Source organism: Tenrec ecaudatus, chromosome 1, assembly GCF_050624435.1.
Source record: "Tenrec ecaudatus isolate mTenEca1 chromosome 1, mTenEca1.hap1, whole genome shotgun sequence".
Lineage (NCBI taxonomy): Eukaryota > Metazoa > Chordata > Mammalia > Afrosoricida > Tenrecidae > Tenrec > Tenrec ecaudatus.
In genome coordinates this window covers 153917180-153943009 of record NC_134530.1, presented here as the reverse complement: position 1 = coordinate 153943009, position 25830 = coordinate 153917180, and the positions used below count along the sequence as shown (strand labels likewise).

At 43.4% G+C, this 25830-nt stretch overlaps 1 protein-coding gene across 2 annotated transcripts in view; it reads left to right on the top strand.

Annotated features, from left to right (window-relative positions):
* The window catches only part of GDAP2 (ganglioside induced differentiation associated protein 2), a 55394-nt gene extending 31485 nt beyond the window's left edge, over nt 1–23909 (top strand). For both annotated transcript variants that reach the window (XM_075560032.1, XM_075560041.1), the window contains exons 9-14: nt 2691–2767; nt 5739–5815; nt 9143–9282; nt 10978–11032; nt 16162–16305; nt 20420–23909. In XM_075560032.1, the coding sequence (XP_075416147.1) occupies nt 2691–2767; nt 5739–5815; nt 9143–9282; nt 10978–11032; nt 16162–16305; nt 20420–20467 (541 nt within the window). In that variant the 3' untranslated portion in view covers nt 20468–23909. The remainder of the gene's footprint in view (nt 1–2690; nt 2768–5738; nt 5816–9142; nt 9283–10977; nt 11033–16161; nt 16306–20419) is intronic.
* The last annotated feature ends 1921 nt before the right edge of the window (nt 23910–25830 follow it).

The window sequence follows — 25830 nt, the reverse complement described above, 5'->3', positions numbered from 1 at the left end:
AATGTTAGATAGATGTAAGAAATAAATAAGGTAGTTCCTGCCCTTTGAACAGGAGCTGTGGTACCATAGTGGTTATGCATTGAACTGCTAACTGCAAGGTTCACAGTTCAAAACCCCCCAGCTGGTGGGTGGCTGAAAAATAGGATTGTCTGCTACAGTCAAGAGTTCCGACCTCAGAAACTCAGGGCACTTTGCCCCTGGCCTGTCGGGTAGCTGTGAGTGGGCATGGACTCTGGCTGCAAGTTCGGTTTGAGTTTATCCTCTGAAACCAGTATTGAGCCACACTCGCTTCAGGTGTCAGGTGTGTTGAGGCAGGTGTCCTGAATAACAGACTGTTGTAGACATCAGTGTGACACATGGTTGCAGACTGGGAGAAGAGCATAGTCTGAAACCTCAATCAGTAAAAACAAAAAGGGGGGGGGCGTTGGGGGAGGGGTCGTGCCACCTCTGTCACTCAGTTCCCTTAGATGATAAACCACATCTGAATTGAAAGTTTTTTTTCTCCCATTTACCTACCTTCCCAGTGTCGGTGACCAAGAAGATGAAGGTCTACTCTTAGAGCTGTAAACTGATTCAGAGTGAAATTGTTGTTAGATGCTGATGAGTCAATAACAGCTCATAGCTACCCTATGTACAAAAGAACTAAACGCTGTCTGGTCCCGCACCATCCTCAGAATCAGTGTTAGGTCTTAGTCCACTTTTACAGCCACTGTCTTTCTCATTGGTGGGTGTTGTAGTCCAGGTTGACTAGAGAAACAAATTCATAGAACATTCATATGTGTATAAGAAAGAGCTTTATATACAAGAGCAATTGCATATTCAGAAAACATCCCAGCCCAGATCAAGTCTATTAAGTCCTCAGTCTGATACTAGCCCATATGCCTGTTACCAGTCTATAAATTCCTCTTCAAACTCAAGCAGCACATGCAATAATGCTGAATGCAGGAAGATCACAGGCCAGTGAGTGGAAAGTCTTATGGATCCAGTGGTGGTAGAAGCATCTCAGCGCTGGTGTAGATCTCCACATGGCTCCTCCAAGTTCAGGGCTCTGGCTTCATCAGCGTAGCTCCATGTGGTTGTCAACGGGAATGTCTCCCTGGGAGGAAGACAGGAGTTCCCAGAATCCTCAGGAGAAGGCCATGCCCACATAGAGGCATTATTGACTATGACCTGATTGCTAGGCTAGACTCCACCCCTTCGCTTAAGTGGATAGGGGATTATGTAACTGCCAGAGTGGGTCTTTCTCTTCTTCACTGCCCCTCTCTCTACTTTACCAAGCATGGTGGACCTCACTCCTGAGAGAAGGAGTTCTGGTGTGATGGTTATGCATTGGGCTGCGACCCACATGTTGGGCAGTTCAAAACCACCAGCAGCTCAGCAGGAGAAAGACCGGGCTTTCTACTCCCGTAAACGATTTCAGTCTCAGAAACCCACCGGGGTTCTCTGAATCTGCATTGACTGCCTGTGTTTTTGGAGTCACTCCTGTGCATCCTCAGTCCTGAGATGAAATCTCACCATCCTTACTTCTAAGGAGCAGTGTAGCTGTGCTTCCTCCAAGACAGATCTGTCTAGTCTTCTGGCAGTCCAGGGTACTCGGACGATTCGTTGGCAGCTCCAGAATTGACAGTGCATTGATTCTTTCACTGTCTTCCTATCTGCTCGGCTTCCACGTCCACGCGAGGCTATTGAGGAAACCGTGGCATGGGTTACGGGCGCTGCAGCCCTCAAACTGACGCCTTTCTCCTGACCGCTTTAAAGAGCTCTGTGCAGAGATTTGCCCAAGACCTAAGGTGGTATGTGATTCACTAATTTCAAAGTTTAAAAAATACATTTAAATGTTCTGGAAGCTTTCTTCCCAGTGTAATGTCTGGCAATGTGACTGTTACGAGAGCACTATGATAGAGTAGAAAAAATAATACTGACCCTTCAAGAAATCTGGAGATCGGAGTATCTCCTCAAAGTCACCCCTTACTAGTAAGCTGAGTTATCTTTCATAAGCCATTTCCCCTCTTTGAGATCTTTAACGTTTTTCCCTAGATTTTAGCGTCCTCTTAGCCAAAGCCATATGCAGTCATATGATTTCATGGGCTGTTCCGTACAACCAGTAAGATTAACCGGTCATTAACTACGCCTTGCGTTCCCAAGTAAAGTTACCTGGCTCCTCTGTGGCCCCTGTCACCATGTACAATGCCTGATTTTTCCCTGAAAGGTCTAGCTCCTTGAGGTCGTAACTGTGTGACTCTGCTTACTGTCGTGTTCTCAATGCCCGTCATAGCAAGAGCACGCCATAAATTTTGTTGAATGACTGAATGGACCATCTGTTTTAGGGACTTGCCATTTCCATAGTCTCTGCATTTTTTAGCAAAAGGAAATAATAGTGTTTAAAATAGATGATACTATGAATACTGAGTATTTTAACCATTTATCACTGTAGCCTTCATTTTTTGTGGCGGTTTTTTGTTTTTGTTTTTTTAAATAATACACACAGCCTTTTTTTTAATATAAGTCACCAACACATAGTTTATTTCCTCACAGACACATAGTTGGTTTTAGTGTACTAGCCTCTAGCTCCTTCCTCATGAGTAAGAAGCATCACTTTCAGGTGCAGGGAAAGGCATTCTAAACAGGTCCCGTTTGTAAATGTAATTAACAGAGGTTTGTTATAATAACTATGTCCTTTATTTCCCTAGTTATAATCGCTGGTTATGTCAAGCAAGATCTGAGGATCTCTCTGATATTGCTTCTCTAAAAGCCTTATACCAAACAGGTGAGTCTAAGGATGCTGTGATTTATGACATTACTAATTAAGGACCCTTCCCAGCATGCTACTTCCGACATCTTTCTCTGATTTCTTCCAGTCTGCCTATGAATAACATGCTTTTGTACTAATGCAGGTCTGCTTTCCCCATCATTAAAATGTAAACACAGCACTGAGTTATCTAGTGTTGCTATAGCAGAGATTTCACAAGTGGATAACATTAACAAATGTGTTTTCTCACCGGTTAGGAAGCTGTCCGTGTGAGTTCAGGGTGCAAGCTCTAAGCGAAGGCTCGCTCTCTACCAGCTCTGGAGCACAGGCCTTGTCCCTGAGCTCTGCTTCCTTGGGTGATGTTCTTGAGGCTTGGTATCCCTCTTCCCCAGCTCTACTTCTTTTGCTTGTTTGTTTACTCTTTTTCATATCTCAAAAGAGATTAACTCAAGACACACCCTGTGCTAATCTGGTCTCCTTAACATTACAATGACAGTCCCCTCCCACATATTTATTTCATCACAGTACCCCCAAAGTCTTTATTAACTCCTAACTCCAAATAGCATCTTCTAAAGCATCTAAATCAAATAGGGATGGGACTTTATGTCCCTGGGACAAAATTATCTTAGCCTGTAAATTCTAGATTCCAAGTTACCTGTTCCAAATACAATGATGGAATAGGCACAGGGTAGTAGTCATTTCCCTTACAAGTGTGAGAAACTGGAAACCCAGCAGAACCAATTACATTAGCACTCCCTAAAACCATCTAAGCAGAGCAGCCCTTCTCTCCAGATGCTGGGTATTAAGCACACCCTCTGGGTTCTGGTAGAGATTCCTAAGGCCTGGGCTTCAACTCTTCTAAGCCTTCTCGGTGAGCAAGTCTGCCCTCTTTGGCTTTAAGCAGCCCTGTTTTTTCAGTCCATCTGAGGTGTGACCTCACACATTGGTTCTGCTAAGCCCCATTCTTCTGCCACATGGGAATCGCAGTTCCCACCCCCCCCCCCTCAGTTCTGGATAGTGGCCACATCCCCCAGCACACCTTAGCGTCAGCAACTCACTTCAAAATCGCTTGGGGAGATCTGACTCTGAAACCAGAAAGGCCCTGCTGCCTTCCTTCCATCAGCTGTGCTGATGTCCACGCTGCTCCAGAGATGGGCCTTTTCTTTGCTTTGAGGACTCCTTTGACCTGTTTTTTGTCTGTCAACTATCAAGGGGGAGACAGCCTTTCTTTGACCGTGGGATCTAAGCTAATGGGTTTTCTGCTGTGATAGTTGGCTTTATGTTCAACTAGTGTGTGTGGCATTAGATTGGATAGACCGCACAATCCAATGTATATGAGGAGATTGAAAATGCTTGTGTCAGAAGCACCTTAGTCCTAAAAGTAAGATTCTTGCTTTTCGACACTTTAGAAGGTCTCGTGCAGCAGATTTGCTCAGTGCAGTGTGTACTTTGATCTCCTGACAGCTGTGCCTGTGACACTGTGCAGCCTAGCAAGGCGGCGTCCTTGGCAACTTCGGTCAGTTCTCTACTTGTCAGAATGGTACCTCTTAGTCCAGGTGTGAGGGTTTTTATGTTTCACATTGAGCTGTAATCCACACTGAAGGCTGCAGTCCTTCACCTTCCTCAACAAGTGCTTCAAGTCCTCTCAGCAGGACTTTCAGCAAGCAAGGTTGTGTCATCTGAGTAGGACAGATTGTTAGTCTCTTTCCAATCCTGATGTTGCAGTCTTCTTTTAAACCTGATGTTGCAGTCTTCTTTTAAACCATGCATCATTCCCTTGTTCTGTTCGCACAGCTGCCTAATGATCCCTGTACAGTTTCTATGGGAGCACAATGAATTGTTTCGGAATTCCCATTCTACTTAGGGTTATCCATAGTTTGTTATGATCCACTTTCACTCTTAGACACTTAAAAATTCTAGTTTCTACCTATTCCCCAGTTCCCAAACCCCACTGCATAGCATTCTAGGTATCTGTGAGAGCATCTCGGAACCAAGTTCTGTCTAGATTATCTGGTACTGTTGTAACAGAACACATGGAGGTGACTGATCTCGGAGTTTCAATGCCTGGTTGACCTTCAAGTGGGTTGGTATTTCTCTTCCTCCATCTCTGCTTTTCTTGCTTGCTTGTTTAGTCTCTTTTACATCTCAAAAGAGATTGGCTCCAAATATACACGATACCAATCCTGTCTCATTAACAAAAGACAGTTCATTCCTAAAGGGATTATAAAACCAAATTTTAGGGACCATGGTAGTGTTGTGGGTTAGGCATTGAACTGTTAACCACAAGGTCAGTAGTAGAAACCCACTGGCCACCCCAACAAAGAGGAAGAGGAGGCTGTTTGCGCCCATTAAAATTTACAGTCTCAGGAACCCCAAGGAGCAGATCCACTCTGTCCTGTAGGGTCACTATGAGTCTCATGATCACAGGCATCCCGGAGGCTAGCCTTTACAACTCATGTTGGGAGGCATAATGGAATCCATACCAAACATGTAATTTCCATCTAGTATCCTGTTTGCAATCTTTTGGTGGGTAAGAGGATTTTTTTCTTTGTTTGCTTACCATCTAAAATTCAAACCTTCCCTAAATATGTAATGGAGCAGTTGACTATTCCAAGCTTTCTACTCCTTTCCCCATATTTCTCTCTCGCCCATTCTGCTGTGCTTCATATTCAGATTTCAGTGCCATTTAGGTTTGTTGTTATTTTGGACCATTAATGTCATTACAAATTGTAGTGAATTTAAACAAAACACTATTAAAAATTTTTCTCCTGCACCCTCACCCTGATGTTAAACCTTTAAGAGAACTTATCTTAAAAGTAAGGGCAGTGACCCAAAACCTCTAAGATTAAAAGCTAAAAAACCTTGATGAACTGAAGCCTCTTGATTTTCCCGTCTTCTCATTTGTGTTGAATGTGTTTGTGAGTTAAGAACCCGGGACAAATGCTGTCCCTGGGAAGAAAGGTTGGGTGCTGACTGCATTCTTCTCTAGGTGTTGATAACCGTGGCCGCACCGTGATGGTGGTCGTTGGAAGAAACATCCCTGTGACGTTAATAGATATGGACAAGGTAAGCCCTACAAGGGCGTTATTTGCATATAATGTTGCTTGAAAAATACATAGACTACAAATTTGGGCAGAGGGTGTAGAGTGTGGGACAAGGCAGAAGTTTGGGTGTGACAGAGTAGCAACCAAGGCTCCGTGAGTCAGTGTGTATGGTCTCCAAAAGTCCGGGTTTGGTGTGCTCTCCAGAAGAAGCAGAACTTCTGATGGCAGCTGCTTTGTTTCTGTTATTAGGCAACTGGCAAGTTTAGGATTCAAATCATTCTGTGCTGTAATCAAATTGCAAATCAAATTCTGCCTTCCTCAAAAAATGATTATGTCTTGAGCATCTATCTCAAAAGAAGGAACCAGAGGGACCTCATTGTCCCATTGTGGCATACTTTTACAGTCACTTTTTAGAGTTAAGTCACAGAAATGAATCATTCATAAAAGAAGACTAGTTATACATAGTAAATAAAAATAACATGTTGAGCCTCAGTCGTGGTATTTAAGAAAAGGTGAATTAAAATGAGATCTCCCCCCCCCCCTTTTTTTTACAGTTTTTGTAAAGATATTTTTTGTTTTGTTTTTAATCATTTTACTAGGGGCTCATACAACTCTTATCACAATCCATACATACATCAATTGTGTAAAGTACATTCATTGCCCTCATGCTCAAAACATTTGCTCTCTACTCACCCTTCCCTCTCCCCATCCCCTTCCCTCATAATCCCTTGATAATTTATAAATTACTGTTTTATCATATCTTGCACTGTCCGACGTCTCCTTTCACCTACTTTTCTGTTTTCCGTCCCCCAGGGAGGGCGTTATATGTAGATCTTATAATCGGTTTCCCCTTTTCAACCTACCCTCCCTCCACCCTCCCATTATCACCACTCACACCACTGGTCCTGAAGGGATCATCTGCCCTGGATTCCATGTTTCCAGTTCCTGTCTGTATGAGTGTACATCCTCTGGTCTAGTCAGATTTGTAAGGCAGAATTGGGATCATGATAGTGGTGGTGGTGGTGGAGGAGGGGGGTATGCGTTTAGGAACTAGAGGAAAGTTGTATGTTTCATTCTTGCTGCGTCACACCCTGACTGACTCGTCTCCTCCCCGAGACCCTTCTGTAAGGGGATGGTCCAATTGCCTACAAATGGGCTTTGGGTCTCCACTCTGCACTCCCTCCCCTTATTCACAATGATATGCTTTTTTTTTGTTCTGATGATGCCTGATAACTGATCCCTTCGACACCTCATGATCGCACAGGCTGGTGTGCTTCTTCCATGTGGACTTTTTTTAACCTTCAAAAATAGTGAAGATTTTTAAATGATCATTGTCTTCAAAGATACAGAGATATTGTAAGTCTGATCCTAGTAATTCTCTTCTGGGAATTGGTGATCTAAAGTGTGGAGTTAGACATTGACTCCAGAACTGCTTAAATTTGAACCCGCACTCAAGGGACACTTGAACCCGCAGTTAGCTACATAAACCTTCCTAGAACATCTGTGTTTTAGAACTGTACAGGAGACTTACTTCAACCGATAATAATTCTAAACTCTCAAGTACTGTGAATTTAAAATCCACACTATGTGAAGATAAAACGCAGTTATGTAAATACAAATGATTTCTTTTGGCTCAGCCCTCAGGTTACTGGTGCTTGGTTAAAAAGCCTGAGAACGTATTCATTATGTCATATTGTTCAGAGGATTATTTGTAGCAGAAGATTACAGACTAAATCCCTAATAGGTATTTATGGTCCATTTACAAATGAAATGTCTTGTGTCCCTTAAAAATTATGGTTATAGAGTCAAGTAGAGTTGAAAAGTGTTTATAAGATAATATCAATAAGAGTAAAGATGGTATATTAAATTGCATATGCTCCAACCTTGGTTGTTTTTAAAAACCTACAAAGATAAAAGCAAGAAGTCAATATTCCAAAATGTATCCTGTGGTTTGAAGAGCTACCGGATATACTTGATTATAAGCTGACCCGAATATCAGCCGAGGCACCTAATTTTACTACAAAAACTGCAGTAAAAATGTGCTGGAAAACTTTATATAAAAATATACATGGAATTTATTTTTAATTCTTAAAAATGGAAACATTTTTAGATGAGCAATGGGGAATTTAAGACCGAAAGGGTATCAGAGTTGCCTTGGAGCAGGGGCCGGGAATAGTTCGAAAGAGGACAGAGGAGCAATCTGATAAGAGCAGAAATAAGACTCAAAATACACATCTACACATGGAGAATCCAACAGAGGGAAATTCAGTAAGTGTCTGTGTGTGGTCATTTGCTTTGAGTTCTTAATGTTCAGTGTGACATTCATCTGCAGTGATATGGTTGATACCAAGAAACATAAACCCGACCATCTCATTTTCATGGGCACTTTCAGGAGTTACATTATCAGGTCCAAACTGGTTAGCAACTGGAGAGATATTATGTTTTCTTAGTTCCCTCCTCTGCCCTTTCTGATATTGTTGGATCATGAAAAGAAACAAAATACACTCTCTACCATCCCGTCGGTTCTGACTCCTGAGGATAATCCATGTTCGTCCAGCCGTGTTAATGCCAAGGACTCACCTGGGGAAGAATTGGAAAGTGGCCTTTACTGTAGTCATCCTTCAGTTGTTCCTTCTGAGCTGCTGCTTGGAATTTCGTTGCCAGGAAATCTTGAGGTCATGCTGGCCCTGCCTCTACTGTTCCTGGTTTGTTTTACTGTTGCCCAGCACTCCATCCCTCCTGAAAAGGAACATTTCTCTCGCTGATCTGGGTCACAGTAATTTTCAGTTGTTCGGCGCTCTAAAAATATTGCCCAGCCTACTGCCCTCCACAGTCTCAACTTGTTCTCAGTTCTGCAGATGATTGAGCTCATTCATATCTGCATCGACAATCCCAGCCGAAATACACCCTCAGAGTGAGTTACCTACGACCTGGTCCCTTTGTAGCAATTGTCAGTTTCCAGCCCAGGGAGACTGCAAAGACTTTGAATTCAGATAGAAACTTAAAGAATGATTAAACGTCTAGGAAGTCTCCTTGTAATGATTTCGTTATCCTGATACTCGAGAAGAAGCTGAATCGTTAATTCAAGAAGCGTTTCACATCTATGCGGATTTGTTTCAGAGCATGGAGACTGATCTCCCATCCTTACAAAATGCAGCAGGAGGTGAGACTGCAGCAGTTAGGAGAACGAGTGGACACCGGGACGATGCACTTTTCTAAGCGAGTGGGTACTCTGAGATGTCCAGCAGCGAAGAGCTGACAGGGAGCACAGATTAGATTAACCCTCTGACCTCTGTGATGTAGACAGCCAGACCCAAAGGTTTTCATCTTTCCTCCTGTCTTTCCTTAGGCTCTCCTGTATTTCATCCATGTAATGGATCACATCGCTGTGAAGGAATACGTATTGGTGTATTTTCACACACTGACCAGCGAATACAATCACCTCGACTCCGATTTCCTGAAGAAACTCTATGATGTTGTGGATGTCAAGTTAGTCATTTTTGCAAATTATGAGGGGGAGGGGTGGGGAATCACTTCTTTATTTTCTAATGATAGACAATAGCAGGCATTGCTGTCTCTTCTCTAAACGCATGTTTCACATAACAGAAGTTATGTACAGATAGTCTAAAAATAGGCCCTCTTTAAGTTAACTGAAATGTATTTTTATTTAAAGCAAATTAAATGTACCTTTTTCCTCTTACAAGTGTGTTGGGAAAGGCCTAGCAACATTACCAATATTTGTGTACAAAATAGAAATGGCATTGTGTATTTTATGTGTTGTTTACACTTGTCAAAATACATACGTAACATCATTTCATTTGCTCCATTAACCCTGGGTGTGTTTCTTAGGAAAGGTATTATCTAAATTTGAGAAATAAGAGAATATTGGCCCTCTTGATAGGTCAAATGTATTGCTCAACATCACAGGGCAGCAGACACAGAATCTGGACTTGAACCCGGTCTTGGAACCAACAAATTGTCTTCCTTGAACCACATTTCCTTTGAGGTGATTCAGTGGCACTCCTAGCGGGAAGCAACACAAAGGTCATTGCCATGCTTGACAGTCTCTCTCAAAATGCCGCTCCTAAACGAGGACTCAGTCTGCCCTCCTGATGGCAGTTTTGTTATTTGTGTCACCAAGGTGACGTGTCTTCACTGCAAACACACCCATCTTACAGTTAGGGCACCAACGAGGTAAATTACCAGAAGTTTCCAACAATTTACTACTTCATTAAATCTCATCTTATTTAGGAACAATAGAGTACTCATCGCACACTGCCCACCTAGCCACCTAGTAGCCACGCCTCTCATGTGTCTGTAAGGCCGTTCACTCACTCCACTGTAGGTGGGGCGAGCAGGCCTCTGTGAAATGAGGGGTAGGTGCCGACTCTGCAGTGTTCTTCAGGTAACCTGATGTGAGCCAGGGTGGCGGCTGGGCTGTCAGGCGTTACAGACTGCCTGCGCGGGTTCAGTGCTCAGCTCTCCGCAACAAGCTCCTCCGCAGAAAAGCCCAAGCGGGCTGCTTCCACCAAGATTTGCAGGCTGTCCAGTAAGCTCGCCGACTCCGAAGATAGCATCCTGTTATTTATATTCCACTTGGAAAGGCTAAACGGAGCAGTAGATAAAAGCGTAAACCACACTGCCTCAACACCTATCCCTGTGGTTAGTTGGCTGGGTGCGTTGGGCAGTTTAAAATAAAGACAGCAACAGCACTTGGCTCATGGAGATGTTAGAAGAATTAAATGTGAAGCCTAAGTACTAAGTGCTCTTCTGAGTGATTGTCACCGTTGCTGTTTATGAACACTGGAATGTAGCTGTTTGCTTTAATTGTTAGCTTTTTGCTAAGTCATATGTCCGACCCCGTAGATTCTAGCATTGCATATGGTGGGTGGGAGTAGAGGGTGGAACTGCGCAATAAAGGTTAAATGTGAACTTAATTTTGTCAACGGTAGATGGCTCCACCCCAGTTGACAGAAACACTCCATATCTCCTGCCAAACAAATACGTTAAAAACTGCAATGTGTTCTTGAGTTATTTTTTGACATTGCTCCTAAAACTCAATATATAAACTAGAGATATATTTGAAAAGTGTACTTTTCCTGTATAAATAAGTTTATGTATTCAAGCAGAGTTGTTGATAATAGTGGCTAACCTTAGACTGACATTTGTTTGTTTTTGAATCAGGTATAAAAGGAATTTAAAGGCTGTATATTTTGTTCATCCAACATTTCGTTCAAAGGTATGTTATTTTTATTTTTCTCGAGAGTGTAAGTGCACCTCATGCCAGGAATATTAACTGTTGGAAGTGGTATTTCAGCATCTTAATTGTAACTGTCACTGTGATTGCTGTTTTGCTTGATCTTTTTTTAAACAAGGCTGCCCTAGTACTTTGTCCCTGTGTGACTCTCCCATTCCCCCCTATAAGTCAGGAGCCTTTCTAGCTCTGCCCCCCATGCTCTGTGCTCACCTGTCCTTCAGATCGCAGTTCCACGTGTGTTTTCTATTGAAAACTCCCCCTGACCAATCCTACAGTAAGTAAATGTTCCTGTGAAGTACCCCTGGGGATCCTAAATCTTTATGTCAAATTTGCTTTTTGTCTGGCTGCTTCTTTATGCCGTATACAAATCTCTTGGCCCGTAGGATCTCTAAGAGGCTAGATAGTCACCATCTCGCTTACAAGTCTATCCCCAGTATCGAATGCCACACCATGACATCAAGAAGTCCAGGACCTTTATTCTTTTACTTTTCTGAAATGTCATCTTTTTGTCTTTATTGCCTTCCTGAGCCAGCCTACAACCCCAAGTGCTGTCAGTTCAGTGGCTCTTGTCAACACCTGAAATCCCATGTAACCTCTGACCTTTCACCACTCCTGCTCATCAGAACCTAATGTCACAGCAGGGCAGTGTTCTCCTGCCTCCATTTCTGTTTCTGGTTTGCTGGGGAAAGCACGCAGTGGGCTCCTCAACAGACGGCCTGGCCTTCATTCTGCCTACAGGGCCTCTGGCATGTCTGTGCTTGGTGCCCAGATGGCTCTCAGCCCTCCCAGGCCCTGTATCGGGGCTTTTGATCCCAGAGAAACAGTGGAAGCTAGCAGTGTCTGGACACAATGCGCAGGCAGTGTATGGATTTCTCCCGGAATCGTTGGTTTCATCATTACCCTCTGTCTTCTCTCCCACCCTGTCAGCTCTACATGCTAAAAAGCTGCTGTTTTTCTCTCCTCAACTGTCCAACCACATTTTTTTAGTGTAATCTATGCTCTGTGCCTACTATCTCTAGTCTCGTGAATCTAAACGTACTCCAGTCTGCTTTTAATAACATTGTGTTGCTGAAACAGCTCCTACCAAAACCACCAGCATATATTTTTTGTCTTTACCGTACCTGTTTTCCTCACAACCTTAAACACAGGGGTAACTTTTTTCTTGAAGCATGTTGTCTTGGCTTCTTGGAAACTTAACTTCTGAGAGGACTCGCAGAGGGGACCTTTCTGACACGATGGAACCATTCTCTGTGTTGACGGGATGTTTGACTTTATGGGTGTGCAGTTGTCAGACAGCAAATGTACACTTAAAATACGTGTTTCATTTATTGTATTTAGTGTAACACAACAAAGAAACTGAACCAACAGTGAACTCTGGTTAAACAGAAATCTTGAAGTTGGTAAGGCTTTCTATTCTGTTGGGGCCCACAATCGACACACATGAAAGCAGCGGTCAAGAAATCAAGTGATGTATGAAACTGGGCAAATCGGCACAAGACCTTATTCATGTGTTAAAGAGCAAACATGTCCTTTGAGGAGTAGATGCACCTGGATCCAGCCATGGTCTGTCATCCACCTCATTTGCATGTGAGAGTTGGATAATTACTAAGGAAGATCACAGTAGAATCAATGGTGTTGGTGAAGAATATTGAAAGTCTGGCGGACTGCCAGAAGAACAAACAATTCTGTCTTGGAAGAAATACCGCCAGAATTCTCCTTAGAAGCACGGTGGAAAGCCATCGTATCCTGCATTTCAGACATATTCTGGGTAGGAGCCAGTGCAAATGTTGGATTTGGGCAGAAATCCAAGGAGATGAGATGTACAAAGTGAACGTTCACTCCATGAACTATCTTGAGTTGGGGAAAATCCGAGTGTTGAAAGGATTGAAGAGCGCTGGTGGTGGTGTGATGAAGCATTCCGTGGCTAACTCAGAGGTCAGCATTTTGAATCTTAAGAGCAGCTCCTAGGGAGACAGATGTGGCAGTCTGATTCTGTAAAAATTGCAGCCTTGGAAACGCCACGGCCCCGTCTGTGTCCTCGGCAGGCTCTTGAGTCAGGATGACTTGACGATGGATGGATTTATATAATTTAAGAATCAGATGATTGTGTGATAAAATCTCCAGTTATTTTTTACTAAACTAAAAACAATAAATGGATCATTCTTAATGATCCTAAAATAAGGAGATGACATCAGAGCATAATCAAACAATCAAACCACACTGTTCCAGCGTCTCATACCTCTCAGATCTTGTCCAGGTCACTGCTCCCAAAGTGATAAGAAATCGACTGCTTGCATAAATCACTCTTCCCGCTCTTCCTTAAGTTGACAGGAGAATGCAAACAAATAGAATTTAAACCCAGTGTTGATGCTTGATTTAGCAGATTTCTTGAGTGTACAAATATAAGCAGTCCTTTCCTAGTTTGTGATTCCGTGGTCCTATGTTCTCAGATTTTGCATTTGTAAATAACTGGGTGAAAGAATCTAGCATTCACACATTAGCCCAACAGGTTCTGGGGATTTTAAAAATCATTTTATTGGGGGCTCTTGCAGCTCTTATCACAATCTGTATAGTCGTCCACTGAGTTGAGCTCATTTGTGCATATGTTGCCATCATCATTCTCAAAACATTTTCTTTCTATTGGAGCCCTTGGTATCCACTCATTTTCACCCTTTCCCCCCCGTCTCCGTCCATCATGAACCCTTGATATTTTATAATTTATTTTTTTCATGTCTTACACCAACTGCTGTTTCCCTTTACCCACTTTTCTGTTGTCCATCCCCCTGGGAGGGGGTTATAAGGTTATAAGTAGATCATTGTGATTGGGTCCTCCTTTCTCACCCCATATTCTCCTTACCCTCCTGATATTGCTGCTCTCATTATTAGTCAAGAGGGGTTTATCTGTCCTGGATTCCCTGTGTTTCGAGTTCTTATCTGTACCTGTGTACATGCTCTGCTCTAGCCAGATTTGTAAGGTAGAATCGGAGTCATGATAGTGGGGAGAGGAAGCATTAAAGAATTAGAGGAAAGTTGTATATTTCATCTGTGCTATACTGCATCCTTCCTGGCTCGTCTCTTCCTGTGACCCTTCTGTAAGGGGATGTCCAATTGTCTAATAACCGGCATTCTGTAATGCTCACCTTCCCTGACACAATCACAGAAGAAAAAATGCGTGCATAAGCAAATGTGGTGAAGTAAGCTGATGGTGCCTGGCTATCAAAAGATATAGCATCTAGAGTCTTAAAGGCTTGAAGGTAAACAAGCAGGCATCTAGCTGAGAAGCAACAAAGCCCACATAGAAGAAGCACACCAGCCTGTGTGATCGCGAGGTGTCGATGGGATCAGGTATCAGGCATCAAAACGCAGAACAAAAAAATCTCATCTATGTGAATGAGGTGGAGTGCAGAGAGGAGACCCAAAGCCCATCTGTAGACAATTTAACAGTCTGCTTATTTAATTTTTAGTTGTTTTGTTTTTTAAGTAAATGCTCAAATCGTTTGTTTTTTTTTTTTTGAGAAATACAAGGCTCCCTAAATTAACATATATGACTTATGGTTAGAGACCTTTTGGAATGAAACACTAAGCTACGTAGAACTAAGACCTTGGGTAGGTGTGGAAATGATTTGCACTCAACCAGTAATGTAAAGGTTGGCAGGTTGAACTGTGCAAGGCCTGTCTGCTGCCGATGCGAAGGTGACAGCCAGGAAGACCCCGCAGAGCAGTTCTACTCTGTAACGTGTGTGTGCCAGGGCCAGAGTCAACTCACTGGCAGTGAGTAGGGTTTATACAGAACTAAAATTATAAAAGCACAGAAAGCAGTACTCATGGATCTCCCTGAACAGAAAATTGTAACTGACCTTCCTTTTCTGTCCACTTGAGTGATTCTGTCTTAATTAGTAAGTGGGAGGGAACGGGGCAGGGGAATGTATTTCTCTTTCAAAGATTGTGGACTTGGGGGATCACTACTTTTTTAAAGACTGTGTGCCTCCTCTCCTGTTCCCTCTCCCCTTTCCCCCCACCCAACCTCCCTGACCTTACGGCCACTTCATGCCAATATGGTGCAACATCCTCAAGAGTCCGCAGTCATGTACTTGAGCGAAACCTTAACAAACCACTTGGCTCTAACTTGCTCAATTTATAGATGTGAGTTTCACAGTGACATACAGGAAGGAAGCTGCACATCTGCAGAAGATTCACCATGATTTACTTTGAGAAACAGAGTGCATATCCAACTGAAACTGTATAAGCTCAAGTATTGCCCAAAAAATTCTTTCCAATATCATTTGAAAAGTTGAAGAAAGATTTTTGAGATTGGGAGATGTTAGCCATTATCTAAGTGTTTATGAATTAGTTATTCTACTAAACAGTGCAGTGATTTCCAAACTTCTGACCAAACCCCCAGTAAGAAGCATTGCAATGCAGCACACACATGGAAGCATGCGTACACATAAAGAAAGCAGAAGTTTTAGGAAGCAAGACTTTCACTTCCCACATTCCCTAGTGAGTGTTACTACAGTTTTTTTCTCTTACTCCCTTTGTTCCTGATGTTTATAATACATTAGAAGAAGAAAAAGACTATTGAAAGTACCATGGACCGCTAAAAGAACAAACCCATCTGTCTTGGAAGAAGTACGGCCAGAGTGCTCCTTCGAGCAAGGATGGTGTGGCTGTCTTACAGACTTTGAACGTGTTGTCAGGAGAGACCGGGCCCTGGCGAAGGCCATCCATCGTGTTTGGTAAAGCCGAGTGGCAGCAAGAGAGAGGACGGCCCTCGAGGATATGGGTGGACACAGTGGCTGCAAGAGTGGCTCAAGCCTAGTAACACCTGTGAGGCTGGCACAGGCCTGGGCAGTGCTTCTGTTGTGTTGTGCATAGGGCCACAAACTGACTCAATGGCACCTAACCACAACATTTACAATCTACTCATTTGGTTCTGCAACTCACTAATGGACTAGCATCTGTAGTTTCTAAAACACTAGCTATTGCAAGAGTCTTCTGGCATTAAGTTCAGTTTTGAAATGGAGTTTTGTGCTAGGACAATTATTCAGAAGGGTGTTCTTATTTCTAATTTGGCCACATAATCTTTTTTTCTTCCCCCTTCTGTTTACCAGGTGTCAACATGGTTTTTCACCACCTTTTCTGTCTCAGGACTGAAGGACAAAATCCACCATGTGGACAGCCTCCACCAGCTGTTTGCTGCCATCGCTCCAGAGCAAATCGACTTTCCTCCTTTTGTCCTGGAATACGATGCTAGGGTAAGTTCTCCCTCGCTAAGCCGTGTATCAGCACAGCATTTCCATTGCAACATCTTATTCATGTGAATCGGGGTTCTTTCACAAACGTTCTCATGCCTTTCCTACAATAACTGAGAAAGACTTTAACCTCCCTGGCAGTAACCCCGAGCCATACTCGGGACTACACTACAGAGAAGTCCCTTATCAAAATCACTGGCATAATTAGACCCCCGGGGAGGTTCAACTGGAGCATCCTTTTCAGTGGGAGAGTTACTAGCTGTGTTTGCAGCCAGTCCTTTGCTTTGGGACAGATGGACCTGCCTCGCTGTCCTCGGATGCACTACTTCTTGCTACATCAACAGAACCAGGAGAACCTGCTGTCCGCTGTCAGCATTGATTGTAAATTGGGTCACATATTCATCTAATGTTTCCATTTTCTAAAAGTTAGTATAATGTGTTTGAGATCATCCGCTGATGACAATAGTATTGTTGTTACTGATAGTTGCATTTATGGAGCTATTATTTCAATACTAATCAGTGGATTACTCTTGAATTTCATCAGAGTGTTTGTCCACTGGGTGTACTCACAGTGTCATCGTAGTAATTTTTAAATAGCGTGCCTGACCACAAGCTGCAAGCTCATCAGGCTCACCACAGAACTGATGCCAATTAAATATCCTTGTGTGTAAAGGAATACATTTGAAAATCATACTTAGACGGAATTATTCTTCCTAAGTAACATTCAACATATATGCAGTAAAAATACCTCTCCGCCATTCCTCCAAGTTCAGCTCTGCCGTGTTCCCTTTACATGAAAGGCAGTGTGTTCTAGTGGTTAGTAAAGTCCCCGTGTGGCGCCCGCACGGAGATGATGTGTAATTGGAGCAGTTGGCCGTGAATACAAAAACTGTTAATACATGGGGAAGGTAGAGAACAACATCCGTTTGTATGTATCGTTCATTTCGTGGCATAAAAACGCTCATGCTGGGTTCTGTGGTTTGTGTCGGTCACAAAATCCAAGGGACTGTTTCTCAAGCCAGCATGTGTTCTGGTTACATCAGAGCCTATACTAGAGACTTTAACTAAAAATCAGCTATTCCTTAATCACGGTCAAATTGAGATTTTATTGTTTTGTGGGTTTTTTTGCACTTTCTATTATCTTCTGGTACGTTGATTTATAGGTCTAGTTGATCATGTAATTTAATCACAGTAAAGTAAGAAAACTGGTAATCTGACACTTGGTTCACCGGTTAATCCTTCTCTCTATATACACATACATAGAGAGACCGTCTGCTTATAAAATTGACATACTTATCTACATATGAAGGCCAAAAAAGCCTAGAAATGGGGAAGCAAAAGAAGAGGTCTTGGGAGATGGCGCGGAAGGGGCAGGCAGGGGCAGATCACGACGCCCTCTCACTTTACATAGAGTGCGGCCGCCCTCGGGCTTTGTAGTCAGGAAGCACTGCCATTGGGAAGATGACCGCAGTAACACACAAAGGGAGCGCATAAGACGACCGGCACGGGGCAAGAAGAGGCAGTTACTGCAGGCCAGCTAAGAGCCTAGAGCTCAGGGCAGTGGCAGTGAGCTAATGGCAAGGCTGTGAAGATTTAGGGTCTCTGTAGACGCAAGCCTTTAGGAAACAAAATTCATAGAACGTAGTGACTGAGCAGTCTGTAGGGACAGCGGGTGAAAGGATCCTGAGGTAACCACCAAGCTTTCTGCCTTGGGACAGTTGATGGGTGACGTTTCCCCGTTCCAGAGAGGCAGGAGTAGTAAAGACTTTGGGAAGTGTCAGGAAGAAACAGGTAGTATGTTCACATTAGATTTGAGGCGCCACATGGTCGACATACCGGTATGCTATTGGATAGTAACCTTGTAACAAAGCCGTTTCTTTGGATGGGAAGCATGTGACCCAGAGCTGTGAACCACAAGGTCATCAGATCGAAACTGCCTGCCAAGAAGAGGCGCTCTGCTCTCGTTCAGATGTCTGTCTCAGAAACCCACAAGGACAGTTCTACCCGTCCTGCAAGGCTGCGGTGACTCACCAGCAGAGAGTCTGGAATTTGTGGTGATGGCACAGTGGTTGAGAGCTGGGCTGCCAACTTAAAGGTCTGTGGCTCTGACCCCCCCTCCTCCCGGGGGGGCGGGTGAGACCGTCTGCTTCTACAAAGGATGCAGCTCTGGAAGCCGTATGGTGCGTTTTTACTGTGACCTGTAGGGTCACGAGCAGTCAGAATTGAAAGCAAGGCGTTTACGAAGGGGAAGAAAAGAGGAGTGTAGAATTGCTTCATTTTAGTTTCATGTTCACTTGTTCCTTGTACAAATATGTCTGTTTGGTGAAGGAGTGGAATGAGGTTGGCTGATTACAAGTGTCGTTCTGTTTTTCTGGACTTGATGTGACTTAGAATAGTAACAAAGTCTGTAGCTGAAAATGGACAGACTGTACATTCTGTCTATCTTGGTGAAAACTATATTAGGACCATCCCATAAAGAAAGCTAGATAACATTCTTATAAATAAGTACAGTTGAAAGAATAGGTACACCATTTTGCCTACTAACAATTCATCAGATTCCCATGCTCGTTTTCTGACGAAAAATTGACTGCCGAGAGTCTTTTGGGTGGTGCGAGAATCGTGTCAGAGCCTATGTTTCGCAGCCTTAAGTATTGGATTTGCCTGTCTTGCGCAGTTGTATGTTGATGTGGGAAACCTAGAGAACAGTGTAGTGGAGGAGAGAGATCTTAAAGATGAACGTGAATCCTTTCTTTCCAGAGGAGCTTCACAATAGATTTCCCTGTTGAGGGTATATTTCTCCAAGCGTGGCTTCCATGCTTATGGAGAATGGCAGGACTCTTTAGTGAAGATTTTGATGGGGGTCTACAGTTCATGTTTTTCTAATTTACTTTCATTCTTCTCCCCCTACTTTTCCAAAATAAAACCAGTTGTAGGATTTGCCTCTACATACATTTAAATAAGCAAACAAACATTGTCTTGATACCTGGCCAGGTTTCAGTTTTCCTAGTTACACTCTTGTTTCTGATTATGGCCCAGGATCAGTTCCTGCTCAGATGACATACTTCCTAATCCACTGCGTACCCCAAGTTCTCCAACATGAGAACAATGGTGAGGATGGTGCAGGAGCGGGCGGGGTTTCGTCCTGTTGTTCAGAACCCACTCCACTGCCCACCACCACCAGCCAGTGTGCCAAGCGAGGCAGTTGAAGACGCGATGCTCCTTAAGACCTGCAGCACAATCTCCAGCTGTGCCGCTGCCGGCCTGCTCCTCCTTCGGCAGTCCTGACTGCTGACCGACTCAAATGCTCATAAGCGTTTTCTGTTTAGGGCTTACTGGAAAACAAGTTCTTAGTCAAAGAAAGATTTTCCTTAAATTTGAGAAACCCATTTTATATCTCATAAGCCTAATCTAGGAACCTTCTACAAAGTCTTGATTTTTATTAAAATTAGCCAAAGTGAAGGGCCAAAATCTCCTCTTCCCCTAATTGATTGCTTTCTTCACTTCACATTAAAGTTCTGGCATTTACATCTGCATCTTAATCTGGAACTAGATGCCCTGAGAACTATAATTATTACAAGCCTTGCCACTCAGGCATGTCACGGGAGAGACATTTCTGCCCAAATAGTTGTAGTTTCTAAATTCCTCTTAGTGATCCTTTGTTTGTTTCATAGCTCTGTATTAGATGCAGCACACTCTGACAACATGGTCTAACAAAAAATAATTGGGTTCTAGATTCTAATAGAATTTGATTTAAAATCACGCTCTGCCGGTTGCTAGCTGGGTGCCCTTGGATGAGCGATGCAGTCTGGGGGGTCTTCAGTTTCCTCATCTGTGAAATGAGGACGATACCGACTCGCCTCTTGGCATTCTGTGAGGATTTAAAGTGAGAGTAAAACAAAGATGCCCATAAGGTACTTAGCATGCAGAATACTCCATAAGCAGTACTGTGATTTAGAAATATTACCAAACTTGCTGTCTCTACCTCCTTAACACTGACTGACCTGCCCCCGGGCAGCTCCTTTAATGCTAAGACATTGTACATACACAGTCACACTGACGGGGTGTCGTTGTTTATCTTGTTATTTAATGTTCCTATCTCCCCCACCTTCTTCCCCAGGAAAACGGACCATACTACACCTCGTATCCCCCGTCACCAGATTTCTGACCGCCGTCTTTCAGTGCTGCTGGTTGCCAAGAATGCCACTTTCTCCACGACTCGCTACCTACTGAAGTGATGTTCATTTTTGCTGTACAGATTCAGAGAGTCTTTTTTCCCCACCTCTCTGGTATTTTTTTATTGACTGTATATTTTCTGGCACATAAGCAATCTCAAAATGGTAGACCACTCAGAACTGCACAATTATTTTTAATTTGTATATTTGTACCAAATGGAAATGTTCATTTTTAGAGAGTTAACAGAAATCGGGGGGCAACGTTTGAGTATCTTCCATTTCCTGAGAAGACCCTGGATTCTCCATTAGACCAGCCCCCAGCGTCCTTCGTGTCAGCTCCTTCACATTGCACGCTGCTTTCGTGGACTGAAGTCTTTCCTCTCCTCAGAAGCTGTAGACCCATGGGTGCTGGCCAGATGCACTGTGGGTTTCAGACCACTTACACTTACACACATAGCTTGGTTGTCCTGGGACCAAGAATGTGAAAATGTATCTGACTGATCAAAGCAAACAAACAAAAAGTTACCAAACACATGACTTGGAATTTTACTGCACCCACCTTTCGTCCCTCCGATGGTACGATTGGTTAAGGTTGCCGCTGCTCTTGTCGGAAGAGTGAGGAGCAGGGCATGCCGCAGCAACCCTGCCTCCTGTGAGCTTGAGCGAGTCCATCTCCTCAGGCAGAGGGCTGCGCACCTGCGTGCTCTTAAATGAAGAGCTTTTCCTGAGGCTCCACCAGAGCCTTCTAAAGAGTGTGCGTCTTCCCAGTGTCCTCAGTAATACTGTTTGGCTCTTGGTGCTACTATTTCTAAGGGCATTTTGTGGAAGAGTCACTTCAATATGGAGGAAGTCTTGCACTGAACAGAGCCAGGGATCTGATCATTGTCTGCTGACCTGCCCACCCCTGCTCCCAGCCCACCTCTTGCCCTGAGGCTCTGTTTTGTGCCTTAGTTTGCTTATGAATTAAAAATCAGAAGGATGCTGCAGCAGTATCACGGGGAGGACCTTTAGAGAGTGTCTGGACCAAAAAGCCTCGGGATTTGAGGGGTGGCGTGTCTTGCATTAGTTTTAAATGGGAATACCACGCACAAGGGAGTGCTTGCTACAAGACACTCCTTGTCCTTGGCACCATTTGAGGGATTTTTCTTTTCTTGGGACAAGAGCTGTTCGTTCAGAATTGACACCATGCAGAGCTCTGTCCTCCTTTGTCCAGAACTTCTGGCCGCGCCTCCTCCAGTGCTGCACTCTAACGAGAGGCATCTGTTAGCCACCCTCAACATTTCTTGAACTCAGCTCAAACCATTCTCATTTCCATCTGAGTGTCTCCATATTCCTTTTGATTCCTCCACCACCCCTTCTCGCTCACCCCATCCTCTCCGCTGGCAGCTCATCAGGGAACGCGCAACTCTTGTGCTACAGTGTGCTCGGGGTCAGGCCTCACGGGGTGGGGGGGCGGGGAGGAAGGCACTTCTCTTCATGTATGACAGAGAAATCCACCCCCCACCCCCCGAAGTTGTGGCATTTTCCTGTGTAAACGAGAAGGGATTTTCCATTTCTTAGACAAGTGCTCCGGTCTCGTACAGGTATTGGACAGAGTAGCCTTTTGTCTGAAATTAGACCCACTTGTTCCCTGCACAGGAATGTAGGCTACCGGTGAATGGAGCCCTGGAAGAAGCTCTCTCTGTTTTGTTCCCTAGGTCCAGGCAGTCCGGTGCTAAGCTTCCTCCTCAACACAGCTTCAAACAGGTTCATTCTGGTTTGAGCCCCTGCTCAGAATTTGCCCGTTCCCCCCTCCCCCCAACCAAAAAAAAATACAAAAAAACATGAAACTGACAGCCACATCTTTCTCCAGAGGAGATTGCAAGATAACCTCTAAAATCCTTAGAGGTGAAAGCAGAATGAGCCAGTGCAAACCTCCCATCAGACCAGTACTCTACCCAACCTTAAAACCCTGAAACTAGGCTCATCCTCCAGTCAGTTGGTAGATCATATTTTAAGTATCTTACAGTAGAAGCAGCTATAAAAATGCACTCACTTTTGGCGTTGCCGCTGGACTAGACTGCTGCAGGTCAGTGTCTGCTCTGAGCTACTTCCTTTGTAGATAATGGAGACTACAAGCTACTTTGGCATTTGAAAATAAGCCAGTACATATATACAATGGCTTATAGGCATAAATTTGAAAGGATGTTCCTTTGCTGTGTCCATACAACATGTTTAGTCACACGAGGAAGGCTCCACACGCCAGCGTATGTGGATGCGTGTACAACTGTGTCCTAGAGTCTAAAGACTGCAGGGGCTTCAAAAAGTTGGGAAACTGCCCTTTCGACTCATTTTCTCCCCAAGCTGTTTGAACCTTTTTGTACATATCAATCATATTTCACAATTTAATTAAAAATAAGGGCCACTCCCTTTTGGTGTTTTTATAGTTGTCCAAAGTGTATTGTAAAGTTATTTCGATGTACTAAATCTTGGGAGGGGAACAAGTGATCTTGGAATTGATGGATTAAGTAATGTTCAGGAGATGTCTGCCTTTGGCAAAAAGCTAACCTGGATTAGCACCCCATTTTCAAGGACACAGAGGACAAAGGGGTGGCTGCGTGGAGATGACCATCAGCATCTGATGTTAATTCAAAGCACCACCAAGTCCTTAACTCAGTTAAACCTTAGCATGCCAAATGTTAGTTGAATTGCTGAAGACACAAAATTATTAACTTCATTAATTCCTGCAAGGGCTAAATACTGTTTTCAGAGCAAGTACACTTGTTTCAGCATAGATTTTGATTATTTTAAATTCATGTATAGACCAGACTGCTGCAGGTCAGTGTCTGCTCTGAGCTACTTCCTTTGTAGACAATGGAGACATCCATTATCACCAAGATGCTTAGTAATGAAAATGATCCCTTTAGAAAAGCTCAGTCTTCATTGCTCTCTAAGAGTGAAAGACCTAATTGTGCATACTTCTTAGCAGTTTCAATATGCACCTTATTTCATTAGCTAATGCTCTTGTTTTTCAGAGGGATCCCTCTTCAGTATTTTGAGGGTAATCTGTATGTCTATTTTTTTTCTACCAAAAATATTCTACAACTCAGATTTGTAGATTCTACAAAACCTGATTTGTAGAATATTTTTGGTAGAAAAAAATAGATGTTTGTTTTAAATCAATTTTTTAAAGTCTGAAAGGCATAAAACAGCTCCCTTCTCTAGAGAAAGATGAGTGTGTGATCACTGTAGTAGAGAACTAGAGCTCGCCTGTTTCTGTCTGCCTTCTGTTTGCGTAGATGCCATTTAATGAGTGAGTCGTCTTTGTAACCATTAACAAAGTGATCAGATGTAATACTGCGTCACCCTTCTGGTTTCCCTTGATACCTTCCTTGTCTGTTTGTGTACATAGTGTTTAAATTGCTTAATCTATGAACAAAACGTATTGGATTTCCAGTTATGCATAGAGACTTGTATCATTTTGTAGACAGTGGACTGTGTGAAGGACTGAAAAGATACCCTCTGAGGGGTTAGCCAGGAGAGCTTCAGATTGTGGTTCTCTCGCGGCACCATCATCATCTTGAGACTAATGCGCCTGCCGCTCAGCCGGCTCTTTGTTTGCCCTTGCCCAAGATGGGGGAAGGTTCGACCTTCCATCATGATCTAGCTTACAGCATAGACCCAGGGCTGTAATGGGGACTGCCTCCTGTCCCTCACCATACACAAGGAGGCTGCAAAACGCTCATGGAAAAGCAGAATTAAAGAATAGATTTTTTTTCAGTGCACTTTTTGGAACATCCCCCTCTTGTATGTATGCATATATGTGTGTAAAGATAAATATATGCATATACATGTAATATGCACTCACACCCCATAATCTGTTTTACCTTTGGGAGTGATTTTTATGGTCCAGGTTAATTAGCATAAAGCAATAAATAGCACACTTCAAGCTTGGAATTTTTCGGAAGTAGCCCTTACATAGTATCTAAATTGTTTTAAATACTGCAGGTCCTCTCAGATACTGGTTGGTAGTTTTGTCTCTGCTTCCAAGAACTATTTTGAGACTTTGTAAACACAATAAGCCTTAAATTTATCAAACCTCTGGGTTCAAGAAGAAAAGCCTGTACAGGCCTTAGGGCAGCGGTTCTCAACCTGTGGGTCGGCGACCCCTTTGGAGGTCACCCAATTCATGACAGTAGCAAAATGACAGTGATGAAGTAGCAACAAAAATAATTTTATGTTTGGGCGTCACCACCAAGAAGAAGCTGTTCATCCCTGGAAAGATTTATGGTCTCAAATACTCTATATAGAGTGTAATCCATTCAAAGCAGTGGATTCTGTTGTTGCTGCTGTTGTCTTGTAATTGTTCATGTCTATGATTGATTGATTGATGATTCTTCCTTTGCCTTTTATCCCTTAAAGGCCATGTTGACATAGACATAGATTCCTAGGCCTTAGATCATAGAAATATTGTTTTATAAGGATTCTTTAATAGCTTATATGGTACAATTTTCACCAATAACCTAACTGCTTTGTGTCAATTCCACTCATGAAAAGCCATGCAGATCAGAGCAAAATTGTCCCTGGAGTTTTCAATTATTGATTCTTTTGAAATAGATTACTAGGCCTTCGTTCCCAACCACATACATGAACTGTATTACAGGGTCCCGGCATTGGGAAGCAAGGTGTGGCAGGCTGCTCCCAAGAAGATTTCAGCCTGAGGGACCCCGCAGGACAGCTCTATCCTGCCCTGGAGTCGTACTAGGAGACAGACTCCACTTGAAGCCTAAAGGGCTCAAACATACATAAATACACTTGATTGCTACCGGAAGACCTATGAATGTGTTCCTTGACATCTTAAAGTCTGTTCAAAAATCAGGTTTTGATGAATATTTTGCATTTGGAAATTGTTACTCCTTTTGAGTTGGAAGTTAGATCCCTTTGAAAGAGAATCTCACCCTTGTTTAGACAGCCTCTGAAGAGTAAAGATGGCAGTGTTTCTAGTATGCCCAGAGCACTCATCTTTGGCCACTGAACCGTACCTTTATCTCATCAGAGCCCTGGTGGTGTAGTGGTTATGAGTTGGACTGTGATCTGCATGGTCAGTGGTTCCAAACCACCAGCAGCTCCCTGGGGAAAAGACTAGTCTTCCTACTCCTGTCCAGCATTTACAGCCTTAGAGACCCACAGGGGTCCCCATGAGTCAGCCTTGACTTAATGGCAGTGGGCTTGGTTTCGGTTTTTCTCTAGTCAAGAAACCCTGGTGGTGTGTGGGGTTAAGGTTGGTTTATTAAGCACAAGGCCTGAGGTCCAAGCCACTAGCTGGGAGAAAGAAGAGACCCTGCTCCCAGAAAGATGGACCGCCTCAGAAACCTGA